At 36.9% G+C, this 23,309-nt stretch overlaps 1 protein-coding gene across 1 annotated transcript in view; it reads right to left on the bottom strand.

Moving 5' to 3' along the window:
- Positions 1 to 23,309, bottom strand: part of LOC148358506 (solute carrier family 12 member 9) — a 60,634-nt gene that overhangs the window by 16,716 nt on the left and 20,609 nt on the right. The window contains exons 7-9 of the mRNA XM_088346166.1: positions 10,497 to 10,654; positions 7,063 to 7,145; positions 2,761 to 2,885 (exon numbers count right to left, since the gene is read on the bottom strand). Of these exons, the coding sequence (XP_088202292.1) occupies positions 2,761 to 2,885; positions 7,063 to 7,145; positions 10,497 to 10,654 (366 nt within the window). The remainder of the gene's footprint in view (positions 1 to 2,760; positions 2,886 to 7,062; positions 7,146 to 10,496; positions 10,655 to 23,309) is intronic.

Genomic DNA, 23,309 nt, shown 5'->3' with positions numbered 1-23,309 from the left:
CACACGCAAGTGTGCACAATCTTCGACTGACTTCCGAAAAGACAATGCAAACTTATACAACTCTTTCATTAGTATAAAAAATGGCCAAAGTAAAATACAAATTTGAGTGTTGAAAACTGGTTGTCTCCTAATGGCCACTTTTGGAAACGCCAAAACCTACCCTTAGAAAAATGTGTAAAATACAAGGTTTAGTTTTTCAGATATAGATTAAATTTGACAAGGTACCAGAAAAGGCTTCAAGCTATTGTATCACCTTTTTTTCCAGCTAAGATGCCCATGCTACACTGATCTGCAGGCATTTAATTGAAAAGAAAAATCAGGCAAGAATAAAAACCTTCTATTTCTGTGTGTTCTAACTCAATATTAGTCGCAATTACAGGGATTTTGTTTAGTTTGGGACAAAACATCAACCACATTGTGTTCATAGTTTACGGTGTCAATAAATGACTTTAATGGGGCGGCAGTGGCTCAGGGGGTAGAGAGCTCGTCTTGGGATCAAGAGATCGCAGTTCGAATCCCGGCTCCTCCGTGTTACATGTCGAAGTGTCCTTGGGTAAGACACTGAACCCCTAAAGCCCGCAATAAGCAGGTTAGCTGCACGGGCGCTATAAATTTTTTTTTTTAGGTATACCAGCTCGGTAGCATACCAGCTCAGTAGCCTAGATGGTAGGGCGCCCGCTCCGAGACTGGGAGGTCGCTGGTTCAAGCCTCGGCCGAGTCATACCTAAGACTTACAACATTGGTACTCATTGCCTCCCTGCTTGGCGCTCGGCATTAAGGGTTGGAATTGGGGGGCTTGGTCACCTAATGACTAAAATGGCTGCGCCCTGTTTGGCTGCGGCTGCATCGGGTCGCTACAGTGTAACTGTACGGGTCAGGTGTATCGACATTTCGTTCTGTGTGCATGGTTACAAAGAATGACAATAAAAGTAAATTCTTCTTCTTCTTCTTCTAATAACTCTATCTATCTATCTAAAAAAGGGAAAAAGTAGCAAAAAACACAAAAAAATTTTTGGACCATGACCAACCCAAATGCCCAAACACCCAAACAAGTAAAGCACCTCGGCACCCTAGTCGGTCATGCATTTGTCCCTCCAGATGAAACGGGACACAAGAAATTGGCCATGTCTCCCGGGTCAGGGTGACACAACACACCTTTCTGTTCAACAGCAGGGCCCGACAGCTTTCACTGGTTTACTCCTGCCGCATCATACAGGTGCCCTGCCCATCCCTTAGAACCCGTCCAAACATCCAACTATCCTTTAACAACACCTCTCCACTCATTCCTATCACCAACAAAAATAACTTGCCACATATTCAACATTCGTGAATTTCCCTACGGGGATGAATAAAGTATCTATCTATCTATCTATCTATCTATGTCAGTGTGCGGTATACACGGATAAATACTGTAAATAAATTCAGTGAGTTGGATTGATTAGTGCGTTTTATGGTAAATGTGATGATTGGCACATGTCAAAATATGTTTATGAAATTTCCATTTGAATAAACTCAAATATTTCTGAAACAATTTTGACTCATGAATCAATGCATGTCTTTGGAATGTTAGAGGATACCAGAGCACCCTGAAAAATATATTTGATGAAAAGCCAAGGACTTTGCAGCTTTGTTACAGGTTTTGATGAATGTTTTATAGAGTAAGTTAAACAGAATACAAGAACTCTTGCAAATGCAAAGTAATGACTACAATTTTCATACATTTTTTTTTTATTAGAATGAGTGTTCAACTTCTATATTTGTGCTATTTCTATGTTATGCCTACTGTGTCTGTTCTGGTATTGAGACTATGACCACATTCAAGTTAAACGTGAGGCCCCAAGTATTCTCATAAATTTCAAGACTAATATCCAGCTTTTACTGCAGTGGAATCCGTAATACAAAATGCAATACTGGAGGTGATATGTCATAACAAGGGAGTAATGCACTGTGCTCAAACAGCTTCTCTCCAGCGTGACAAATTAAAAGCAGTTTCACTTATTATGTTTAGCGTGTATCTCTCAGCCCAAGGAACGTTTTAATCCTGGAAGATGGTATGACTTTAGGATAGCAGTCCCAGTTACTGCGTTTTGAGATGCACATCTGTAATGACCAGATAGCAGCAGCAGCAGCGAAAGCAGAAGCAGCAAACGGAAATATGAAATGACTCCTAAAAAGAGATTCACATACCAAATGGCAGCAGTGTCACAATGTAATCATTGAGCTAAAGACACATTAACTTGGTCCTCACTTGTGAATGCAGCTTTAGGGAGTTTTTATAAATCAGGGTCACTGCCAGTGTCCAAGGAATACAAGCAATACGCCAAAACACAAACATTGTAAATTTAAATCTCTGAGCATCTCCAATCCCAGGTACTTGAACAACCAATTCACACTGCACAATCTCAAACACAAACAGTTTCATTGCTGGTCCCTCTCCAATATGGGGCCATAAGCAGGGACCAGGTTTATGTCTTTTAATTAGTACACAGTTGCCATAGTCACATCCAGCTGGAATACAAGCAACCCTTTCACACATAAACAATGGAACCCGTGGAGAAGAGAAAACAGGAGGGGAGTATGATTAGAGTGGAAAAGGAAAAATGCGCAACCCAATCATATATTTTATGCAGTTTTATGGATCGCCTTTATGATCAAAAAGTGACCTGTGTGAGGGTGTGATAAGTAAGCCTTACAATTGCATATTTGAAAGTGGTGGATTACAACACTCTGGCCAAATGAATATTTGGATAGTTGTCTTACCTGAAATTGGGTGCAGAGGCCCATTCCAAAGCAAGGCATGCCAGATCCACTGCAGCGTAAACCAGTAGAAAGAAAATGGTCACAATGCTGGCAATGGTGTTGAGCTTCCCAGAAAACAGTACCAACTACAGCAAACAAATAAAACAGAAGGGAGAGAATGGAGAAGGAAAGTGAAGAACAGATAGAGGTATGCATTTCTTATAAATCCTGCACCTCACATACACACAAGTATTAAAAAATCAATAATGAGTTTTAATTTGTTATTAAAATAGGACACTTGCAAAGAAAATTTAATAGAATGCTAGTTCCTTATTTTGACTTTTATTGCCAACTGTTGCTCATTGTTTTGACTATTATACCATTGTCACTATTCGCCAATCATGTTGCTGTTCTTTGATATTCACACACCTTAGGGTTGCTCTGGCTCTTAAAATGTAATGAAAATAACACAGGGGTGGTCCTTAGAACGTGGATGGAATTCTCTTTTTTGAAGGCTTCTTTCCCTGCCCTCCTTGCAAGTTCAATCTATTGAGATTTGGATCAATCTATTTATGTCTTCTCTCCTTTTTTTGAGTGTCTACTTAAGTTTAAACTTGACATTTGGTCCTTCGGCAGTCTGCGATTCACCAGAGGCTTCCAGTCACGGTGGTTGACATCCAGCTACGTACTTGCCCAGGGCAGTGGTTTTCCCTGGTCTTTACTACTGTGTCTGTAGGCTAAATGGTACTAGCGTGTGAGAGTAAAAACCTCTGCTGGATTGGCTTTGAGTATCAATAAGTGTCCTGTTTGGTTGTTCGAACTTTTTACTCGCTGCCGCCATGTACTGGCTCGTTTCATCATTGCAGCCCCGGTCAGCTCATTCCTGATGCACGTACAAGTACGTGCATTTTTTAGACGTGCTCAAATAAATATTTTTTTCATCTTTCTTGGGATTTGGGTTGGCGTTTGGAGTAATTGAAGCAGACCTTTTCTTACTTTCACCATTTCCATGCTACAGTAACAAACAGAAAGAGAAAAAATGTGGGAACGAGCATGAAGTCAACCGATTCCCTGTCCCTCCATTTATCCTTCCTAATGAGTTCCACCCCAAAAGTTTTAAAAAAGTAAGATAAAAGCAGACAGGCACGGTGGAAAATGAAGCATAAGGGCTATTTGAACTCAGTTGAGCATTGTTAACACATAATTACATAATTCAATTTTTTCAATGACACCTCAAAAGACGCACACCACCTTTATGTATTCAAACTCAGTGGTAGGAAGTTGATACTGCGTGGAACTTGAAAGTTAATTGTGTTTTATTAGTCCACTAGATGGCACTGTATTGTCTAATGCAAATGAAAACCAGCCAAATAAGCACAGCATAGCAGCTAGATGCCAGCCAAACATGCACAAAGTGTCTCAAACAGAAATCAATAGTTGTGGAGTGTCTAAAGAAATTTTGTAGTGAATTATTGTAAATAGATTTATTTATGAAAGATGCTTCAGCCTGTACCACAAAAAAAACATAATTTTGATTAATTTTATCAGAAATTTGTTTATTATTAGCAAATAGGTGAAATAATTCTGCTCATGTATATAAAGTTTTCTTCTTTTATTCAAAACGATTCTTCTAAATGATATCCACAAACTTATATGTCATTAGAAAAACATTTAACATAGAAATAAGTAATTTTAGTGAACCTTTTTAAACTGGATTATTTTGCTGCATCCATTGTGACCTTAGCAGATTTTTCAGCACAAACGAGACATAACAAAGCTGGTTTGGTTGTATACCAAGTGGAAGTTAATCCAAATCGCAAAGTAACGTTATCCTAATTGCCTCACTCAAACACTTTTGCTTAAGCTATTTGCTTATTCTGCTGCCACTAATATGGAATAATATTAGACTAACACTGCTGATCAATGGAAGAAGGTACAGTACTTTTTGATAATAATTATTGAATTATTGTCACCCAATAGAAGCCAGTTGAGTTGTCTGAAGTAGAAATGTGCTATACATAAACAGTGCATGAACCTGTTTTTTTTCTCCATCAACTCATTCTCTAATTTCAAATTTGGGTGACCAGTTCTTGGTAACTTGCTATGGGACTTGTTGATCCTTCATCTGATCTGTGTGGTGAAAATAACAATTATCTTTTTCTGTAAAGCATACGACCTCAAGTCCTTGGAAACATGACTCTACAGATGAAACAGACGGAGTTTCAAAAGCAATCCTAGCTTGTTTAATAGGCAGAACCGGGATCAGAGTGATGTAACTGGGACATCTTTTTAAACAAGCGGTGAGTTTCAAATAGTAACTATGCTCAATTTAAAACAAAATTACACAATTGCATGCATCATCTTTACCTGCAGCAGTTAAAAAAAATGAAAGCCCCAGAATCATCATTTTCATATAACCTATGCACGCCATTGATTATTACATATATTTTCCACTGTGTATGTGACTTAATTATTGCCTGACTTAAAATGGGCAGTTAAAATAAATTATGAAATACATGATTGTGAGACAATATGTTGTTAACGGCAAGGGTGGTATAAACTATTGTTCATGTACAGTAATAAAGGGTCAAAATATTTTATTTTGATCAAAACGTTGGAGTGTTTAATAGAAAAGTATTATATGTTAATTGCCTTTCATTTTTTTGGTCTGATGAAAAAAATATGGTAAACATCAGGACATAAGTTGTAAATACTGTTTATTTACATTGCATAGCACAATCTAAACCTCAAAGAGCTTAACAAAGTGTCACAATCACATATTTAATCATCAGTAATCAGTTATGGAAAGGCAAGTTCCTGCCTCATCCAATTGAGAGCAAATTAGTGTACTTTTTTTTCTCGAAGATAATAGAATAATTATATTATTGATTAAACATCATTTTCGCTGAATATTTTATGATATTATTGTTTGAGTTATGTGTCTATGCCCAGAGTTAAAAACAAAGGACCCTGGAGCCGCTCTTTGGACCTCCAGAGTGGCTCCCTGGCGCCTTTTCCAAAATATTTGAAAATGGAAAACCATATAGTTTATGTAGGTGGGCAAACATGATACAAAGTCCTAAGGTTTTCCAATGAATAGATATATACAGTATACACATACAGTATCCGTTGTCTTCCTTATAAAGCTTTTATAAAGCTTTCAGTTTTTGGCAGGCCCAAACATGGGTTTTTTATGGGGTCCAATACGGTCTATGCAATGTAACTATAGAACTAGGACATTTTACTCTGGGCTGTTTTTCATTCTCTGCATTATTCTGTACATTGTCATGACTGTCAGTCTGTTAGCTACTTCGTACTAATGCGTAAAATAAAGTGTCACTATAGAAAAAAATACTGTATGTGCTGAGCTCTTCACGATTCAGTAATGTGTGTGTGTTAGACCCAAGGTTCCAATCAGACTTATGTCATCAGTGAATCATTGGAATGGTGGCGGACTATAGCAGGAAGATGAGAGTCAATAATCTTTGAGGAGCGAACGATTTCCATCTAATTGCTCTCCTTATGGTCACAGGCAGTTGAGATGGGTGAAAAGGACAAAGAGAAAAAGAAACAAAGAGCACAAGTAATGATAGACTATTCTGCCACGTCCTCCTTTTTTGAATAATGATGGTTTCGTCAGGCCTCTAAACGCCCACTTTATCCATCATAGACTTTTCTCACTGCCAATTGACATCTCTACAAAAAAAGCTTGTTTTGAACAATTTACAAAATACAGCAGAGAAGAAAACATTTTTGAATATCTGCGTTTTAGTTCACAATGTTATTTTTTTTGCTATAGACTGAAAGCATCAAAATCAGACAAAAAAAGCTTTAAATTAGAAAAAAAGCTCTGAAGTAAATATTGCATGTTTTTGCTAATAGTCTTTACTCCTCTGCTTTGAATGTTGTTTCTAAAATTGGTTTCCATCTTTCAAGGTACTTTATTGATTTGTTTTGAGGGGGGGGGGGAGGTCTCAAAATGCCCCTCATCAATGTATACTATTCTCGTACACTGATTTTAACAGTTGTTTATTTTACGTGGCAACATTGCAAGTCGATTTCTTTAAAATTTTAAGCATTACGGTCATAAGTTTTTAGCTCAATGAGCACTTTTTAATTGTTACAGACCAGAGGGTAACAAAACAAACATCAGCCACTCGTTCATAACATTTTGTTTGATTGATAAATATGCCGCGTTTGAACAGACCTTATGGTTAAAGTGAGCAGATGGAAGTTAAAAAGTTGAAAAGTCTTTTAATAATCTTTGAGCACCAAATTAAAAGTCTAAGGCAAAAATGAAGTGAGTATTTTCTTTGCACTTACTTGTACTAGGAACCAGGAAATAAGTACAGAGACCCAAGGATTGCCACTGTTGGATGTCTTTTTGGCAGGGGACAACACTTTACCTAAGGAAAAAACAAAATGTATAATTGTATAATGTCCTTCACATATTGTAAGTGTCATTTGCAGATACTGCAAAAGTCAAAGAAAGGCAGAGAAGAGGATGTCCTTTAAAACTCATACATTTGGGTGGGGAAGATGATTAATGGCTTGAACTAAAGTGCATTTTGAGCTCATTCCAAGAAAGCAGCAAGTTGACAAAAAAAAAAAACATTGAACCATTTGAGTGCATTCAAAAGGATAGAGAAGGTCTGATTAATTGGTCATTGAGTTCAGATATATGACTAGTGTCAGTGTATCAATCAAATATTAATCCAGACAGGACAAAGCATCATTATCTGCCTACCGCATACAGGACTGTCTCAGAAAATTAGAATATTGTGATAAAGTTCTTTATTTTCTGTAATGCAATTAAAAAAACAAAAATGTCATACATTCTGGATTCATTACACATCAACTGAACTATTTCAAGCATTTTATTATTTTAATATTGCTGAATTTGGCTTACAGCTTAAGAAAACTCAAAAATCCTATCTCAAAATATTAGAATATCATGAAAAAGTATACAAGTAGGCTATTCAACTAATCACCTGAATCATCTAATTAACTAGAAACACCTTGCGAGGGTTTCCTGAGCCTTAAAAACACTCAGCTTGGTTCAGTAAACTAAATCACAAGTATGGGGAAGACTGCTGATCTGACTGCTGTCCAGAGGACCATCATTGATACCCTCCATCAGGAGGGTAAGACACAAAAAGAAATTTCTCAAAGAGCAGGCTGTTCACAGAGTGCAGTTTCAAAGCATATCCACAAAAAGTCTGTTGGAAGGGAAAAATGTGGCCGGAAACGCTGCACAACCAAGAGAGATGGCCGCAGCCTTAACAAAATTGTGAAGAAGAGCCGCTTCCAGAATTTGGGGGAGCTTCAAAGACAGTGGGCTGAAGCTGGAGTCCAGGTATCAAAAGCCACAGTTCACAGACGTGTCCGGGAAATGGGCTACAATAGCCGTATTCCCATGGTCAAGCCACTTCTGAACTCAAGACAACGGAAGAAGCGTCTGACTTGGGCTATGGAGAAGAAGCACTGGACAGTTGCAGAGTGGTCCAAAGTCCTCTTTTCAGACGAAAGCAAGTTTTGCATTTCATTTGGAAGTCAAGGCGCCAGAGTCTGGAGAAAGGCTGGAGAGGAGCAAAATCCAAGTTGCTTGAAATCCAGGGTGAAGTTCCCACAGTCAGCAATGGTTTGGGGAGCCATGTCAGCTGCTGGTGTTGGTCCACTGTGTTTCATCAAGTCCAGAGTAAATGCAACTGTGTACCAAGAGATTTTAGAGCACTACATGCTTCCATCTGCTGAAAAGCTCTATGGAGATGAGGATTTCATTTTCCAGCATGATCTGGCACCTGCCCACAGTGCCAAAACCACCAGTAACTGGTGCACTGACCATGGCATCACTGTCCTTGATTGGCCTGCTAATTCCCCTGACCTGAACCCCATCGAGAATTTGTGGGGTATAGTTAAGAAGAAGATGAAAGACACCAGACCTACAAATGCAAATGAGCTGAAGGCCGCTATCGAAGCATCCTGGGCATCAATAACACCTCAGCAATGCCACAGGCTGATTGCCTCCATGCCACGCCGGATTGATGCAGTAATCCGTGCAAAAGGATTCCCAACCAAGTACTGAGTGCATCAATGGACATTTTCAAATGTTTGATTTAGTTTTGCTGTTATAAAATTATTTTTTTACTTGGTCTGAGGAATTATTCTAATATTTTGAGATAGGATTTTTGAGTTTTTTTCAGCTGTAAGCCAAAATCAGCAATATTCAAATAATAAAAGGCTTGAAATAGTTCAGTTGATGTGTAATGAATCCAGAATGTATGACATTTTTGTTTTTTTAATTGCATTACAGAAAATAAAGAACTTTATCACAATATTCTAATTTTCTGAGACAGTCCTGTATATTGTGGTTGGTACTGTCTGTACCACACATGTCCACTGTACATATTGTACAGTACTAAGCATATCTTTATTTGTTGCATATGTTTTAAAACATTTTAATTCCATGTGTAAAAATATGTTTAAAGACTGAATTTTCAAACAAAGTTCAACGCGATTTGACATACACATTTAACTGTGGTACATTGTGCCAATATGTTATAAGAAATACCTGTATTATTTGTAATTTTTAAAACATTTTTTTATGTTTGGTTTCCATTTTTGATACGGATATTTATGGTTAGTTATATTTATTGATGATGCAAATTCGATAACAGCCTTTTGGAGCACTTTAATAGGTAGGTGAGGACTCCTCTTGTTCGATCAGGGAAGTTTAGATTTGCAGATTTTGCAGGATACTATTTAGTGTTTTGTGTCATTCAGTCACTGTTATGCTCACATAGTAAGTACTGTATTTTCCAGACTATAAGACGCAGCTAAAAACTAGCCTATAACCTGGTGCGCCTTATATACTGCAAAATACACTGGATACGATTGGTATGCATACAGTGTTTAGAGGAGTGTGTTACTACACAAGGTTATTACAGTATAATACCGCATTTGTGCAATGATTGATTAAATGAAAAACATCAATGACCAAAATCGCAAAACATTGAATGCAACGAGAGTTGAACTCAGGTTGCAGCGTTCTAGTGTTGTCTCTTTACCAATAGACCATCAGTAATACAGATGATATATAAAAATAAATTGGAGTCTATCTCATCATCATACTATTTTTACTCACAATAAAATGAATGTTAGACAATATAAAAAACAAACAATTTTTGACATACTGTAAATAAATGCAAAGTCTGATTCGTCTTTGGATACACCAAAACGATGTTTCCCTCGCCGTAATGTGTTTGGGTTTATTTATATCTTACAGGACGCTTTTATTTTTTCTTCATTCTCTAACATTTGTTTCTGGCACCATAAGTAAATACAGTGTGCTGATGAGATAAGATCTAATGGGTTTTTGTATCTACTAGTGGTTTAGTGGTAAAGTTTTGGCACTCTCACAGCTGTGACCCGGGTTCAATTTACGTTGCGAACAATGTTTTGTGATTTTGGCCTGCGACATTTATCGACTAATCAATCATTGCACTAATGCATACCCCTAAGTGTATAAAAGTTTATTCAACACGATGTTTTTTTAGATTACATATGCTTTATAGTCCAGTGCTCCTTAATTATGAAACATATATGACAAAAGACTAATTCTTGGGGGTCCACCATATGGTGCGGAAAAAAACGGTAATGCACCACTTTAATTCTGATATGCTTGCATAGGGCGAAAATGCCAAATCTTATAGTAAATCATTCGTTAGAGTTATTTTCTTCTGTAAAAGCTGTATTACCAAACAAATCATCTCTGGCCAGTGCATAAAGTATGCGTGAGGCTCCAATGAGGTTGCTCATGGCTGCTGAAAGTGTGGAGGAGTACACCCCGATGGTGACAAACGGGTTCCAGACATTGATGTCTCTCAGAAAACTGTAGTCCTTTTGAAGCAGCACCCTGAAAAAAATAGCAACAAATGATCACGATTTGACTTTGAACTCTTGTTTATCATGCAACTGTATAATACTAGAGACAGAGCTGCCAAATATTGAAAGTCTTACTTAGTAAAGAATATATAGGATATTTAAATTTGGAATATGTTTTTGCTTGTAGCATTTAGAGGACCAGTTTTAGGTTGAGATTGCTTCCAAGAAGAATTAAAAATACTGCAAAAAACAATGCAGCGATTATTAACAAATTTATTATACAAAACTGGTAAGCAGTTAACTGTTTAGTACTTGTAACTCTAGAAAGGGAGATGCGTCATTGGAGGTGTACTTTAAATGACAAAAGCTAAATATTTTGTCTATTATGTATGTGTCACCAATGCCCGACTGAGTTTAAATAGCCCTTATGCTTTATTTTTCACTGCGCCTATCTGCTGTTATCTTACTTTCTTCAGAACTGTTCGGGGATGGAGGAGTGGGGGAGTGCTGGAGAAGGATGCCATGCTCATCCCTGCGGTTTTTTATGTTTATTTTTCAGTGTAGCATCAAAATTGAAAGTAAAAAAGGCCTATTTGTAATATAATCCAAAAAACAAACCTCAAGAAAGATAAAAAAAGAAGAGCTTATTTTAGCGTATAAAAAAATGCACACACTTGCACACGCATCATAAATGAACTTACTGTTGCTGCAAATATGACACAAGCCAGGAGATGGCTGCAGAAAGTAACAAAGTTCCAAATTCTGTAAAGCCTCTCTAACGTTTTTGAAAAAAAAAAGAAAGAAACAAAACAATAAAATAATGAACAATGGCTAATTCGTCTTATTCTATTTTTCTTGAGTTTTTTTTCATTTTTTTTATGGAAAATGCGTATTTGTAATTTTCTATAAACTGGCATAGTAACTCACAGAAGCTTGTTAGTATTTGGTAGCTCTGTAATAATAATAATAATAATTTCCTTTGTATTGTCAGCGTATGTATGTATGCCTCCAAAATATAGCATTTTTTTTTCATGCAACAGGACAGATTGAATTACTTTCGATTTGTGGCATTTTTAATTTTTAATGTTAAAAATTCCATAAAAATGTCAATATTTCAAGAAAAGGTGTTTTAGGATAATGATGGTTACATGTCAAAATTTCCCAAAAAATATGAAATCTAACAGTGAAGCAATATTTTTTTCCAGCGCTCTGTATGTAATTTGTCAGGAAACGATTTCACTGTTTTCAACCCTTGAAAACATTTCCATCTCACTACAGAAACAGGGGGGCAAGCCAAAAATCTTTGAGAATCCAAATGCAATTTATCTTGGGTTTGCTTAGCAAAACACACAAACAAACACACAGTTGTGTCACAGATAAGGAATTGCTTGCCCTATGTTTGGCAGGTTTAGATGTTTCATTTAGACCTATTGATGCATTATTTAAGTTTAAGAGTGATTTGGAGTGGATCGGATTAGTCAACAAAAGTAGCAGCAATCCTACTAACGGAATAAAAAGAGCAAAATAAAAGCAAAGAATGAAAGACAATTCTCATTCATTTGACAGTTAACTTCGCTCTTGTTAATTATTATTTTTAAGTTGCCTTTCTGGTAAAATGACTTAAAATGAAAAATAACTCTTAAAAATAAATTGTAAAATTCAAAAATAAGAAATAATGTAAAGAAAAATGTTAGTGAAATGAATAAATGAATCTTGATTGAGTCTACCGTTATTTTTGTTTTACAAAAAATATTCTTAAATCAAATATCTTGAAATTCCCTGAAATGACTCCTTGAAAGGAGCAAACATTCTTTGTTTCTTATTTTTTCTAGATATGATTTTTTAAAATAATTGTAGAATAATGAATAAAATAAGAAAAAAATGTTTTTCGAGAGATCAGGAATATGAATGCATATTTACTCTAATCAATCTCCACTACTTTATAAATCCTAATTTGTGTGTTTGTATGTGACTTGCAGTATGGGCTCTGAAAAGGCTGAACCAATTTTTGTGAAAATGTACACAGTTGTACTTAAGGCCTGCATGAGCGTCTTTTACAAAGTTTCGTGTCATGAAAACCCAAACAAAGACCAAAAAAATCGATAATAATCTGATTTTGTGTGGTTTGCTTCTGTGAGGTCTCCAACATCCCATGGTGGCCAAATGGGGTGCTGCAGCTCCAGACCACCAACTTCTCTAAGCAGCCAGGTCTAATCTTCCATTGGCCGGTCCATGAAGGCTTGTATTATAGTAAAACGTGTTTAGACAGTCAAAGGGACAGGGACCAAGATAAGCTCTGGCATTTTCCATTTAGCCCTAATCTTCTTTCCGTTTTTGAGATCATAGTAACCATATATTTGGATGAACCGAGGGGGAAAAATGCAATCACAAACCCAAAAAATCCCAACATTAATTAAATTCTTCTAACAGGACTTTTATAGTGTTGCCTTTATTGTTAAAAAAACATTACATTGAATTATCTCTCATAAACAGGGACGAAACACATTTGTTTTTTTTGTTCCTCTGCCATCAAAACCAATCAAGAACGTATTCCCTTCATACCAGTGATCGAAATCAAGTGCCTTAAAAGGTGGTGCGTCATTCTGAACTCATTCATGGTAAGGGCAATATGGTTTTCTATGAAAATGTCGAGAGCAAAACGATGATTGTTCTGCCAAAGAGCCTAATAATGAGTTCCTGGAAGTGACTTACAACTGAGATAGCTACTGTGAGTAAGTGTGCGAGGGTGCTTGCGTGTATTAGCCGGCAAGATGCTGCACTCAACATGGAAGCAGTGAGATCAAGGATGAAAAAACACAGCAGGGTATGCATGATTACCGCTGGCTCCCCACCTTCTTTCAATACAACACAGCCAGAGAGCGGAATTACAGTGCAAAGCATTTCTGACTCTCTCCTGATCCCTCTCAATCTCTTGTGGTGTTCGAAACATGCACACACACGCACACAAGCACACACATAGGTGTACCTGTATTCAGAAATTCACCCAAAAATGAGTTTATTTTCTTCACGGATCATTTGTTCCACCCATGAAATTGCTGCCAAACTGTATGTATGTTTGTTTGTGGAACAATTGGCATACACACAATCCCAAAACAACCTAAATTGCCTCATGTGTTCACCGCTGTCTCAATGTTCTTTTTTATAATACAGTCACACCTCTACTTACGAGCTTAATTTCTTCCAGGATCGTGCTCGTAAATCATATTGCTTGTGTAGCGAGCGAATTTGAGTTTATAATGAACGCCAAAACGAATGTGTGCGCATGCTGCAGAGGAATTGGGGGGAGGGATGGTTGCAAGGAGGAGATCGCATGCCTGTCAACTTATACATTTTCTTTGTATTTTATAAATGTTTTGATCATTTCACATTGTTAACCCAGTACAATATTTTTATTATCGAAAACATATATTAAAAATGTTGTCTCTATTTGGATCGTCTAGGTCACTGGTACCAGATAACATCATCATCATAGATTACTAATATTGTTGCAGTTTTCTACATTAATGTATTTCAACTACTGTGCCGCAAGATATTGTCAGTCGTGCTGTAGGAAATTATCCAATTTAAGTGCCTGTGCAGTCTAGCACCTGGCAGAGTAATCATGAACTACTTACATAACATAAGCAGCAGCAGCAGGTAGCTAATTGCCTTGAGCTTGGAGACAAGCGAATTAGTGAGAGAAAAACTGATAGCTCCAGAAGAAGAGCTTTGTGTGCGTCTTTTTTCGATTCCTGCCAGAATATCATCTCTGTGTTCATCCAAACAGTCCCTGCTTTTACACAGAGTGAATATCTCATCTCATCTCATCAGCTGCACCGCTTATCCTCAATAGGCTCGCGGGGGTGCTGGAGCCCATCCCAGCAATCATCGGACAGTGGGCAGGGGACACCCTGAACTAGTTGTCAGCCAATCGCAGGGCACACGGGGACAGACAACTCACTCGCCCATTCACACTTAGGGACAATTTGGCCCGGCCAATTCACCTGAAATGCATGTTTTTGGAATGTGGGAGGGAACCGGAGTGCCCGGAGGAAACCCATGCAAGCATGGGGAGAACATACAAACTCCGCACAGGAAGTCTGGAGCTGGATATGAACCCACGCAGGAGGTTCCCATGACATGAACTGTGCCGCAAATCAGAGTGAATATAAATATGAAATATTATTAATTTATGCTTTCTGATTATCTATTTCCTATTCTAGATTATAATATAAGCTCATCCTTCACTGTTTAAAAACATTGAATATATTGTTAATATACATTTATTTAAAGCGGCGCTGCCACGAGCGGCTGCCTTTTCCAGCAGCTGCCCTATTGTTTTATTGTCTGCTCCTATCTTCGGTGTTTTTTCTTCCCGTTTTGACAACTACACTATGGATTACTTCTATCCTATGGACATGGGTTTAGCGCACAAAAAATGCGTGTATTCAAGGAATTTCAACTCCTTGCCCTGAAGAATTCTCATGCCGGCGTGATGAAGGGGCCTATCCTGGAAGAAGAGCCGGAGCTAGCGAAGCGGCTAGCGGCGTTATAAGTCTTCGGTACCATCTGTAATCATGGTAAATGCGAACTCACGAACAAATAAGATCATCGAGTGCTGGTGGAAAATATCGAAGCGCACAGGGAGCGCAGTTGCTGTGTTTTGCGAAACGTGGCTCACGTTTAGCATTCCGGGCGCTAACGTGTAGCCACCCGGAGCTACCCGGAGCAATCCGGCTTCAACGCCGCTAAACAGAGACACGAAAGCCGGGGGGAATCGGAGAGGAGGCGGATTTGCTAACACGAGGTGGTGTATCCCTGGATTTTCACAAAAAAAAGTTTTCCATCTGCCGCAGGGACGTCGAACTTTTGGACTGGCGCGACGTCATCCACTCCGCTACAAGTACCCCTAGGGCATCATGTTCATCTGTTAATAAACAACGGGGTAGACTGCTGGAAGTGTGAATTTCCCTACGGGGATGAATAAAGTATCTATCTATCTATCTATCTATTTACACATTTTCAGCTTGCGGTGTTTCGTGGGATTTTTTTCAATGAAAGAAATGTGACTTGGCTAAATCTTGGCAATCTTGTCTTACTTGCTGTGAGTAAATAGGTGCCGCATTGTGTTTTTAAAATTTATTCCTTAATAAAGATGATTTGCAATCATTAATAATGGCTGCAACTGGTAGATTGACAGGTATGAGATCAAGAGACTGTTGATCATACGTACACACTTGCTGTACACCTAAAAGTTAGAGTAACTTTAAATGAACGTACACACCCAAAATATTTACGGCACATTTTCAAAATGTTTTTATCTTTTGCCTGAAGTAGTTTGCTAGCACAAACTGGACAAGCTGATAGTAGCGGTATGCAGTCACGAGCGATAAGCTATGTTGAGCAGTCTCTGGTGGTGTCTTCTGGAGCTGCCCGTGAACTGGATTTTCCTTTGTAGGGCGAGAAATAATTTTGTAAAAAAGAAAACACAACCTTGTAAACTGAAATTCTCGTGTATAGAGGTGCTCGTATAAAGAGGTACAACTGTACTCTCTTCAGAATGTCAGGTTTACACATAGAGGAGTGTCTAATCGCTGGTTCTTGTTCGTTCTAGCCTGCTTGATGAGGTAATTAAAAGGCTCATCAAGTCAACTTCAAGCTCCAAGGATTTTAATACTCATTATGGCCCTATTATGTATCGTTCACTCTATTCAAAGAACTAAACGCACCATTATTATACAGTGGATCAAGTGGCGCACACACACGTTGGTATATGCATACAATGCTGAGGGACACGACAATCACAAGATATCTCGCTACAACTTGGTTCAACTATCACTGTCTCACTGCTTCACGGCTTTCCAACATGCATTGTGTTTTGTTTTCTGATTGGCTAATTAGTCTCTATGAGAGTAGGTATTGGTAGAGACAATAAAAATATTGTTTACTAATGTATACAGGTACATTGTACAGAATGTTTACTTGTTAAATGAACTCTGGGCCAGTAAAAGGGTTTGGTATTGGGTTTAAATGTATCATAGAGTACTAAATTGTATTGTATATATAAAAAAATGAAAAGTTTTTACTTCATATGTTTCGCCTGTCACAGGTTCTCTTAGGAATGTGACCCCGGCGATAAACAATGATTTACTGTTGATGCATTTTAGTTATGTTAGAGTTTGCAGTCACAAGACGGGACTGGTCTGTAGAGAAGACAAACAGTTGGCTGCACAGTCTTGAAATGTAGGTTAACTTATTTTAAAAAAACATTTTTTTTGCAGTGCAACAGCAAATAGATTCATTTACAAATAATAAGTGATCAGAGGTGATATAGAGCTTTTATTTTTCGAATTGATAAGTAGTTTAGAAAATATAAGGATTTGGAAATTATTAAAGTCTTCAGAACTTCCAAATCTGATTTAATGCATTTTTTAACATAACATTAAAAAAAAAAAGACTTATCCTTTGAAAAACATTTTTGTTATACCTATAAAGAGACATTTTACAAAAGAACAATTTCATCCAAGGTTTGGGGCCTTACCACAACAGAGATAAGAGGCTTTGAGAGCCCATGGTTCTCTCCGCCCCTGTTGTCTGGAAGAGAACAGCCTCAAAATTTACCGCAAAAAAAAAGGATACCACCCTGAATTTATTTAGCTTCCTATGAGGCCATGTGCTACCTTACCCACACCCCTTTCCCTGAAGGGCCGCCTTTGTTCTCAGAGGTACGCAAAAAAAAGATAACACAACAACCTGTCTTTGGTATTTTGGGCAAATAAATACCAATATAACAATCTTTACAATAATCCATGATCATTTAAATGAGTTGATTATCTTAAAACCAGGTTTATTGCTCAATACTGTTGACCTGCGAAATAATTTCTCCCCCCTGCCTCTTGCTAACCCAGCGAGTGCTTTATGTCAACAATGCACTTTATTCTTTCGTTTGGTCCAATTTTCTTTGTCATGTACATAAAACGTAGTTTGTTAGAATCCGACCACATGCATCATTTATTTGTGTGTCTATATTATTTTCCATTTGGACGGATCCATCATTATGCATATCAATGGACCACAAAATCCCAAATTTAAAGCTAAAAGTCAAATATGTTTGGAGTATTGTTTCCTTCCTGATAAATCCTAGACACAATAAGATTCATTTGTGTGTTCTGAATCGGTAACCACCAAATGATATTTATTTGGTTCAGAATCTTATCAAAAGCAAATTTCTTTACAAAGCTTATTTTATTCTACCCCTTGGACTTCCTTAATAATTGTGTCTCACTGCTCGCTCTCCTGTGTATTTACATATCACAAACACCTTACGAAAGTACATATTAACATTGGGTCATATTTCAAGACAGGAAGGAAATAATGACAATAAGAACAAAAATAATAAATCAAAATAATAACCTTATTTCATCTTTTATATTCTGCTGTAAACAAAAAGTAGAACAAAAAAAAATCACATACAAGAAGATAACAAAAGATAGCACGAGAGTAGAGTGGGTAGAAGACATGCTTATTTGGTCCCACCCACTATTCATTTTTTTGTCTATGGATGCACAGCCACTTCATTATCATCACCATCACTATTTTCACTGTCATCATCATCATACTGTAGTTGCTGCCTCCATACATTTTCAGCATACTATATAATAGGAGTACTGTTTTGTATTATAATAACAATAATTCTCAGTGGCGCTCATGGTGACAATTGACTGTTTTGTCAATTTGATAGAAATAAAGATTTCATCGATGGAATATTCTTTTAAACCACCTTTAATTCTCATTGGTTGCCATGGTGACAACTGACAGTTTTGTCAATTTGATAGAAAGCGAGATTTTAGCAATAGAATATTTTTTTAAACCGCCTTTAAGCAATAATTTTTTAAAATGTTAACTGTCAAATGCATCCCAAAAACTGTCTAATTCAAGTGTGGTGATGTGCATGCTTATGAAACATGCAATCTGAGGCAGCCTTTATTATAGAAACGCTACTGCAAAGGAATAATTCAAAAGGCTTGTTCTAGAACCGAACAGAAGAGCTACAAAAAAGTGAACACGGTTTAAGTGTCAGCCATGATAAAAAATTAAGAGACCGTGTTAATGGCACCCAGGGGTGTGATGTTTGGACCAAACCGATGGCCTCATTATTGGTTTATCGGATGTGCATTCGGGGCCAAATGAATCTTCACAAGCTTGAGATTTGCAAACTGATTTTCAAATAAAAGGTTTTAGCACATGTGACAGTGACGACAAATGTTCTACTTTGCAGGATAAAAAAACGGGACCCGAGGGTTTGATGTTTTACCTGTGTGTAAAGTGACAATAGTAGAAGAAACTGTGTATTTTCCATATTTGTATGTAAATTAATCATTATCCATGTTGTTAGTTTTATAAATCTGATTGCCTGCACAGTAATTTATGATCCAATCTGGTATATGATTTAAACACTGACATCCCAATAAAGAGGGGTATTAGGTATGAGGAGATAAGTGACAGATTAAAGTATCTTGGGTAAGCTACAGAGAAAATAAATTAAAACGATTCAAAGAGAACAACAGAGATTGTACTCTTGTTTGTTCTTATTCCCTGTGGTCTGCTGATGCCTTTTATTCTTTTGTTGACAAACACTTCCATGCCCCTATTTCCTCAGTCATATACAGTTTATATTTTTCCATCCATCATTAATCATGTTATTGCATTCTGCTTTCTAATATATATAAATATATATACTAGCTGCGATAATCCTTCTGCAATTCAAGTGAATTTTAGTTATTCAGTAGGGTGGTACATTAGAAAAACCAATATTCAGAATCAAGTGGTTTAATGAACAAGGAAAATAATGACTTCAGAATTTCCGATAAACGCTAAAATAGATAGGAAGCCCTTTATTGAGACGGTTCCATCTTCTGGCTAAAATGACTGAAATGCTCAATTATGTGACAAATTATGTATTTTCAAAATGAACAAGATGGTCCAAGTGATCAATGTACCCATTTTCTGAAAGTCGAAATGCTAAAATAGTCTTTCTAATGTTAAGGTGAATTTGCAACCGTAAAAAATGCGACTCTGGTCATACATTGGCTTCCAATCTGAAAGGTTTTGTGAATGTTTAATTATGTGATTTGAGCTTTCACTATTGAAATGTTTCTGAATTTATAATCCTTATGATTATATATCAAGTTATCTGAGGTATTTTCAAAAACTAAAATTGACGTAAATTGCACTATATTGGCGTCAACATTTACGGACACATTTTTAAGTTCATTTTCTGTCAGGTAAGGGAGCAACAACAAAATATCATGTAAAAAAATATGGTCTATGAATAACAACATGTACATATATCATCAGAGGTAGGTAGTAACGGGTTACGTTTACTTCGTTACCATAACTTGAGTATGTTTTAAGACTTTTTGTACTTCTCTATCTATCTACTCTGGTCATATTCCTCAAAAGGGGTGACCTTTAATTGAGTATATTTGTAAAGAAGAAATTGTACTCTTTGCTACATTTTCTTAAATCTCCTCCACATAAGTATGTAAGTCTGTCAGTCTCTGAATGGCGCATTTATTTTGTCAGAGACCTTCGCCACCTCTGTCGCGTTTCTTTTATTTAGATTTGACCAGTGAATCAAACAACCACCAGGCGGCACTTATAAGCAGGGTAGGGGACATTTTTTTACTGTATTACTGGAGAATCACTTGAAGTATGTTTTCATTTCACATCTACTTATCTGGATATTCATTTATGTAACTATTTTTATTGGAGCCATTTACTGAATTATTTTTGTATTTAGGGAACTTACTTTAAATTACAAATAACTTATTTTAAATATTTTATTCCATTATTTTTCGATGGAATCATTTTATTTTTCCATCTAGTTATTTATTCATTTAAAAACATAAATAATTTGTATATAGATATACAACACAAAAATATCCTAAACAAAGAGACTTTAATATGCCACAAAAGCATAAGGACGTAACACAGTCGCCATAAAGTTTGTATTTCAACTAACATATGAAAGCGCTTGTGACACTCCAAATTTCGCAACAAAATCGGTTTTCCCTAGTGATTTAGGATCTAGTATCAGTATTGTCGCCTGCCCTGGTGGTTAAGGGATTTGTGATCCATATGTGCATTGAATATAGCTTTACAGTCATCCATCTATCCATTATCTGCACCGCTTATCCTCAGTAGGGTCGCGGGGGTACTGGAGCCCATCCCAGCTATCTTCGGTGGGCAGGGGACACCCTGAACTGGTTGCCAGCCAGTCGCAGGTCACACAGGGACAGACAATTTGCTCATTCATACGTAGGGACAATTTGGACCGGCCAATTAACCTGATATGCATGTTTTTGGAATGTGGGAGGAAACCGGAGTGCCCGGAGGAAACCCACGCAAGCATGGGGAGAACATGCAAACTCCACACAGGAGGTTCAATCTAATGACCTCAGAACTGTGCCACACACGCGCTAACCACTGTGCCACAGTGCTGCCCCTTTACAGTCATATTATTTTTTATTTATATTGTATTATATATATATATATATATATATATATATATATATATATTATATATATATATGAATATAGTTGTGTTTCTTTAACCCACAGAGGGTTCACCAAAAAATAAAACTGAGTGTACATACTTAATACAGACTTTGTTGATTGGATGAGCTTTGATTATTGGATTGAACAGTTGTTTAAAAATAAAATCAATAAACAAGATGTTGCTACAGTTGCCCAATACTTGAGTAGTTTTTTTTCACCAAGTACTTTTTTAACTTTTATTCAAGTAATTATTTAGATGACTACTTTTTACTTGTACTTGGCTCATATTATTCTGAAGTAACAGTACTATTACTTAAGTAGTTTTTTGGCAACGCTACCCACCTTCGCATATCAGATGCAAATCCCTGAATTTGTTTTGGAATAGAATTGTGCCCTGGGATTTGTCCAAATTAAATGCCAGCAGAGTTCTATCAAATTAGCCCAACATCTTCCTCAGTCGGGATCAGAGTCTGATAAATACATGTTAAAAAAACATTTAGAATGTCAATTGATACCATTAGGAGCAAGTAAGGAGAACTGTTTTTTGACATGAAATAATGAAGGAAAACAGAATCCAAAAATAAATACACTCTTTCAACGTTAGTATCTAGGACAGGGTAACTGAGCATCAATTTCAAATTCCTTATTTCTGGGATTTAGTGTCTGCCTTTCACCCCACTTTACCATGAGATTGTAGGTCACACTTTTGCAAAACGGTTCACAATTTAAAATAATGCTATTTCTCAACAAATTTCAACTGAAAATGCAACTCAGAACAGCAAGAATTTATGTTCAAGCTCTCATGGTTCGGGATTAAAGCGCGCTCTTATTGCATTTTCAGCTCACTGGGAGTACATTTTTGACAGTTGGGTCATATTTTAGCAAAATAGCTCAAACAACTCAAAGCTAAAATTTAAAAAGGGTACTTTTTGTTAACAAATTTCTCCTGAAACGATTTTCAGGACGTGAAATGCAATGCAAGTTTTTAGAGTTTTCAGCTCATAGGAAGTGCATTTTCGAGTTTTGACACCCATGTTACACATTTGCTAAACATCTAAGAACTGAAAAGTTGTGGAGTTTTTTTTTTTTTTACAAATTCCTGCTGAAACTAGCTTCAGAACATGAAATACAATTAAAAAAGAGCAAGAATTTAGCCTCTAGCAATTACCATTTGGGAGAAAAAGGCAGCCAAATATTATTGCGGTTTTAGCATTTTCAGCTTTCGGGAGTGCATTTTTGTTTTTTGTTTTTGTTTTCAAAACATTAAAATACGACAAAAGAGTCAACAAACGGGTACACTTTTCAAAAGTGAGTATCTGGGACTGGGTCACTGTCATCAATCTTAAATCCCCTCCTGCTGGGATTTAGTGTCTGTCTTTAACCTCACATTATCATGACCTTGTACCTTAAGAGCATAGCTGGGGAAAAGTGGGAGCAGGAAAGAGATACAGACAAATAAACCAAAGGCAAAGCGTAAAAAAGAGAGGCAACGGGAGAGTTGTAGGCGGCAGTGAGATGGAGTGAAAGTGAAAGATAAGTGCTCCCAAAGGAGTTGACTGTGGTTAAGGCTTATTAAATGGAATCAATAACTAACACCTAACAAGGCCTCTATACCCATGTGCACACACACGTAAGCATGCACAAAGCACACATTTTTATATTCAATACAATTCTCTGTATTCAGGGGTCTTTTATTTCGCAGCTCATTCAGATGCACACTCTATTTTTTTATTAAAATCACCTTACAGTTAAGTTAGACATGTCTATCGAGTCAATTTTATGAATCAAATAGGAAGAATTAATGAATGAAATCAATCAACCCTGACTCTGGAACACCAAGTACAGTGGTAACACTACTTATGAATGTCTCTACATACGAAAGTTTCAGGTTACAAAGTACCTGAATAGGAAAATATTGCCTTTAGTTACAAAGAATGAATCTAGTTACGAAATTTAAAAAAATAAGTACAGTATGCTGCTATTCTCTACTTTTAGAGTTTCAGAGTTTTTAAAGTAAACAAACTGGTTATCGCTTCAAATCTGCCTGGCAACCAATGCGTATGCATGCTCCCAGCATGCTCTTGGTGTCACTGTCACAGTTCAGAGTTGACAGACGAGGAGGGTTA

The sequence above is a fragment of the Urocampus carinirostris genome, chromosome 10 (assembly GCF_059441175.1).
Source record: "Urocampus carinirostris isolate Australia breed hairy pipefish chromosome 10, RoL_Ucar_1.0, whole genome shotgun sequence".
Classification (NCBI taxonomy): domain Eukaryota; kingdom Metazoa; phylum Chordata; class Actinopteri; order Syngnathiformes; family Syngnathidae; genus Urocampus; species Urocampus carinirostris.
The sequence above is the reverse complement of the archived record's forward strand: the minus strand, read 5'-3'. Positions and strand labels throughout refer to the sequence as shown.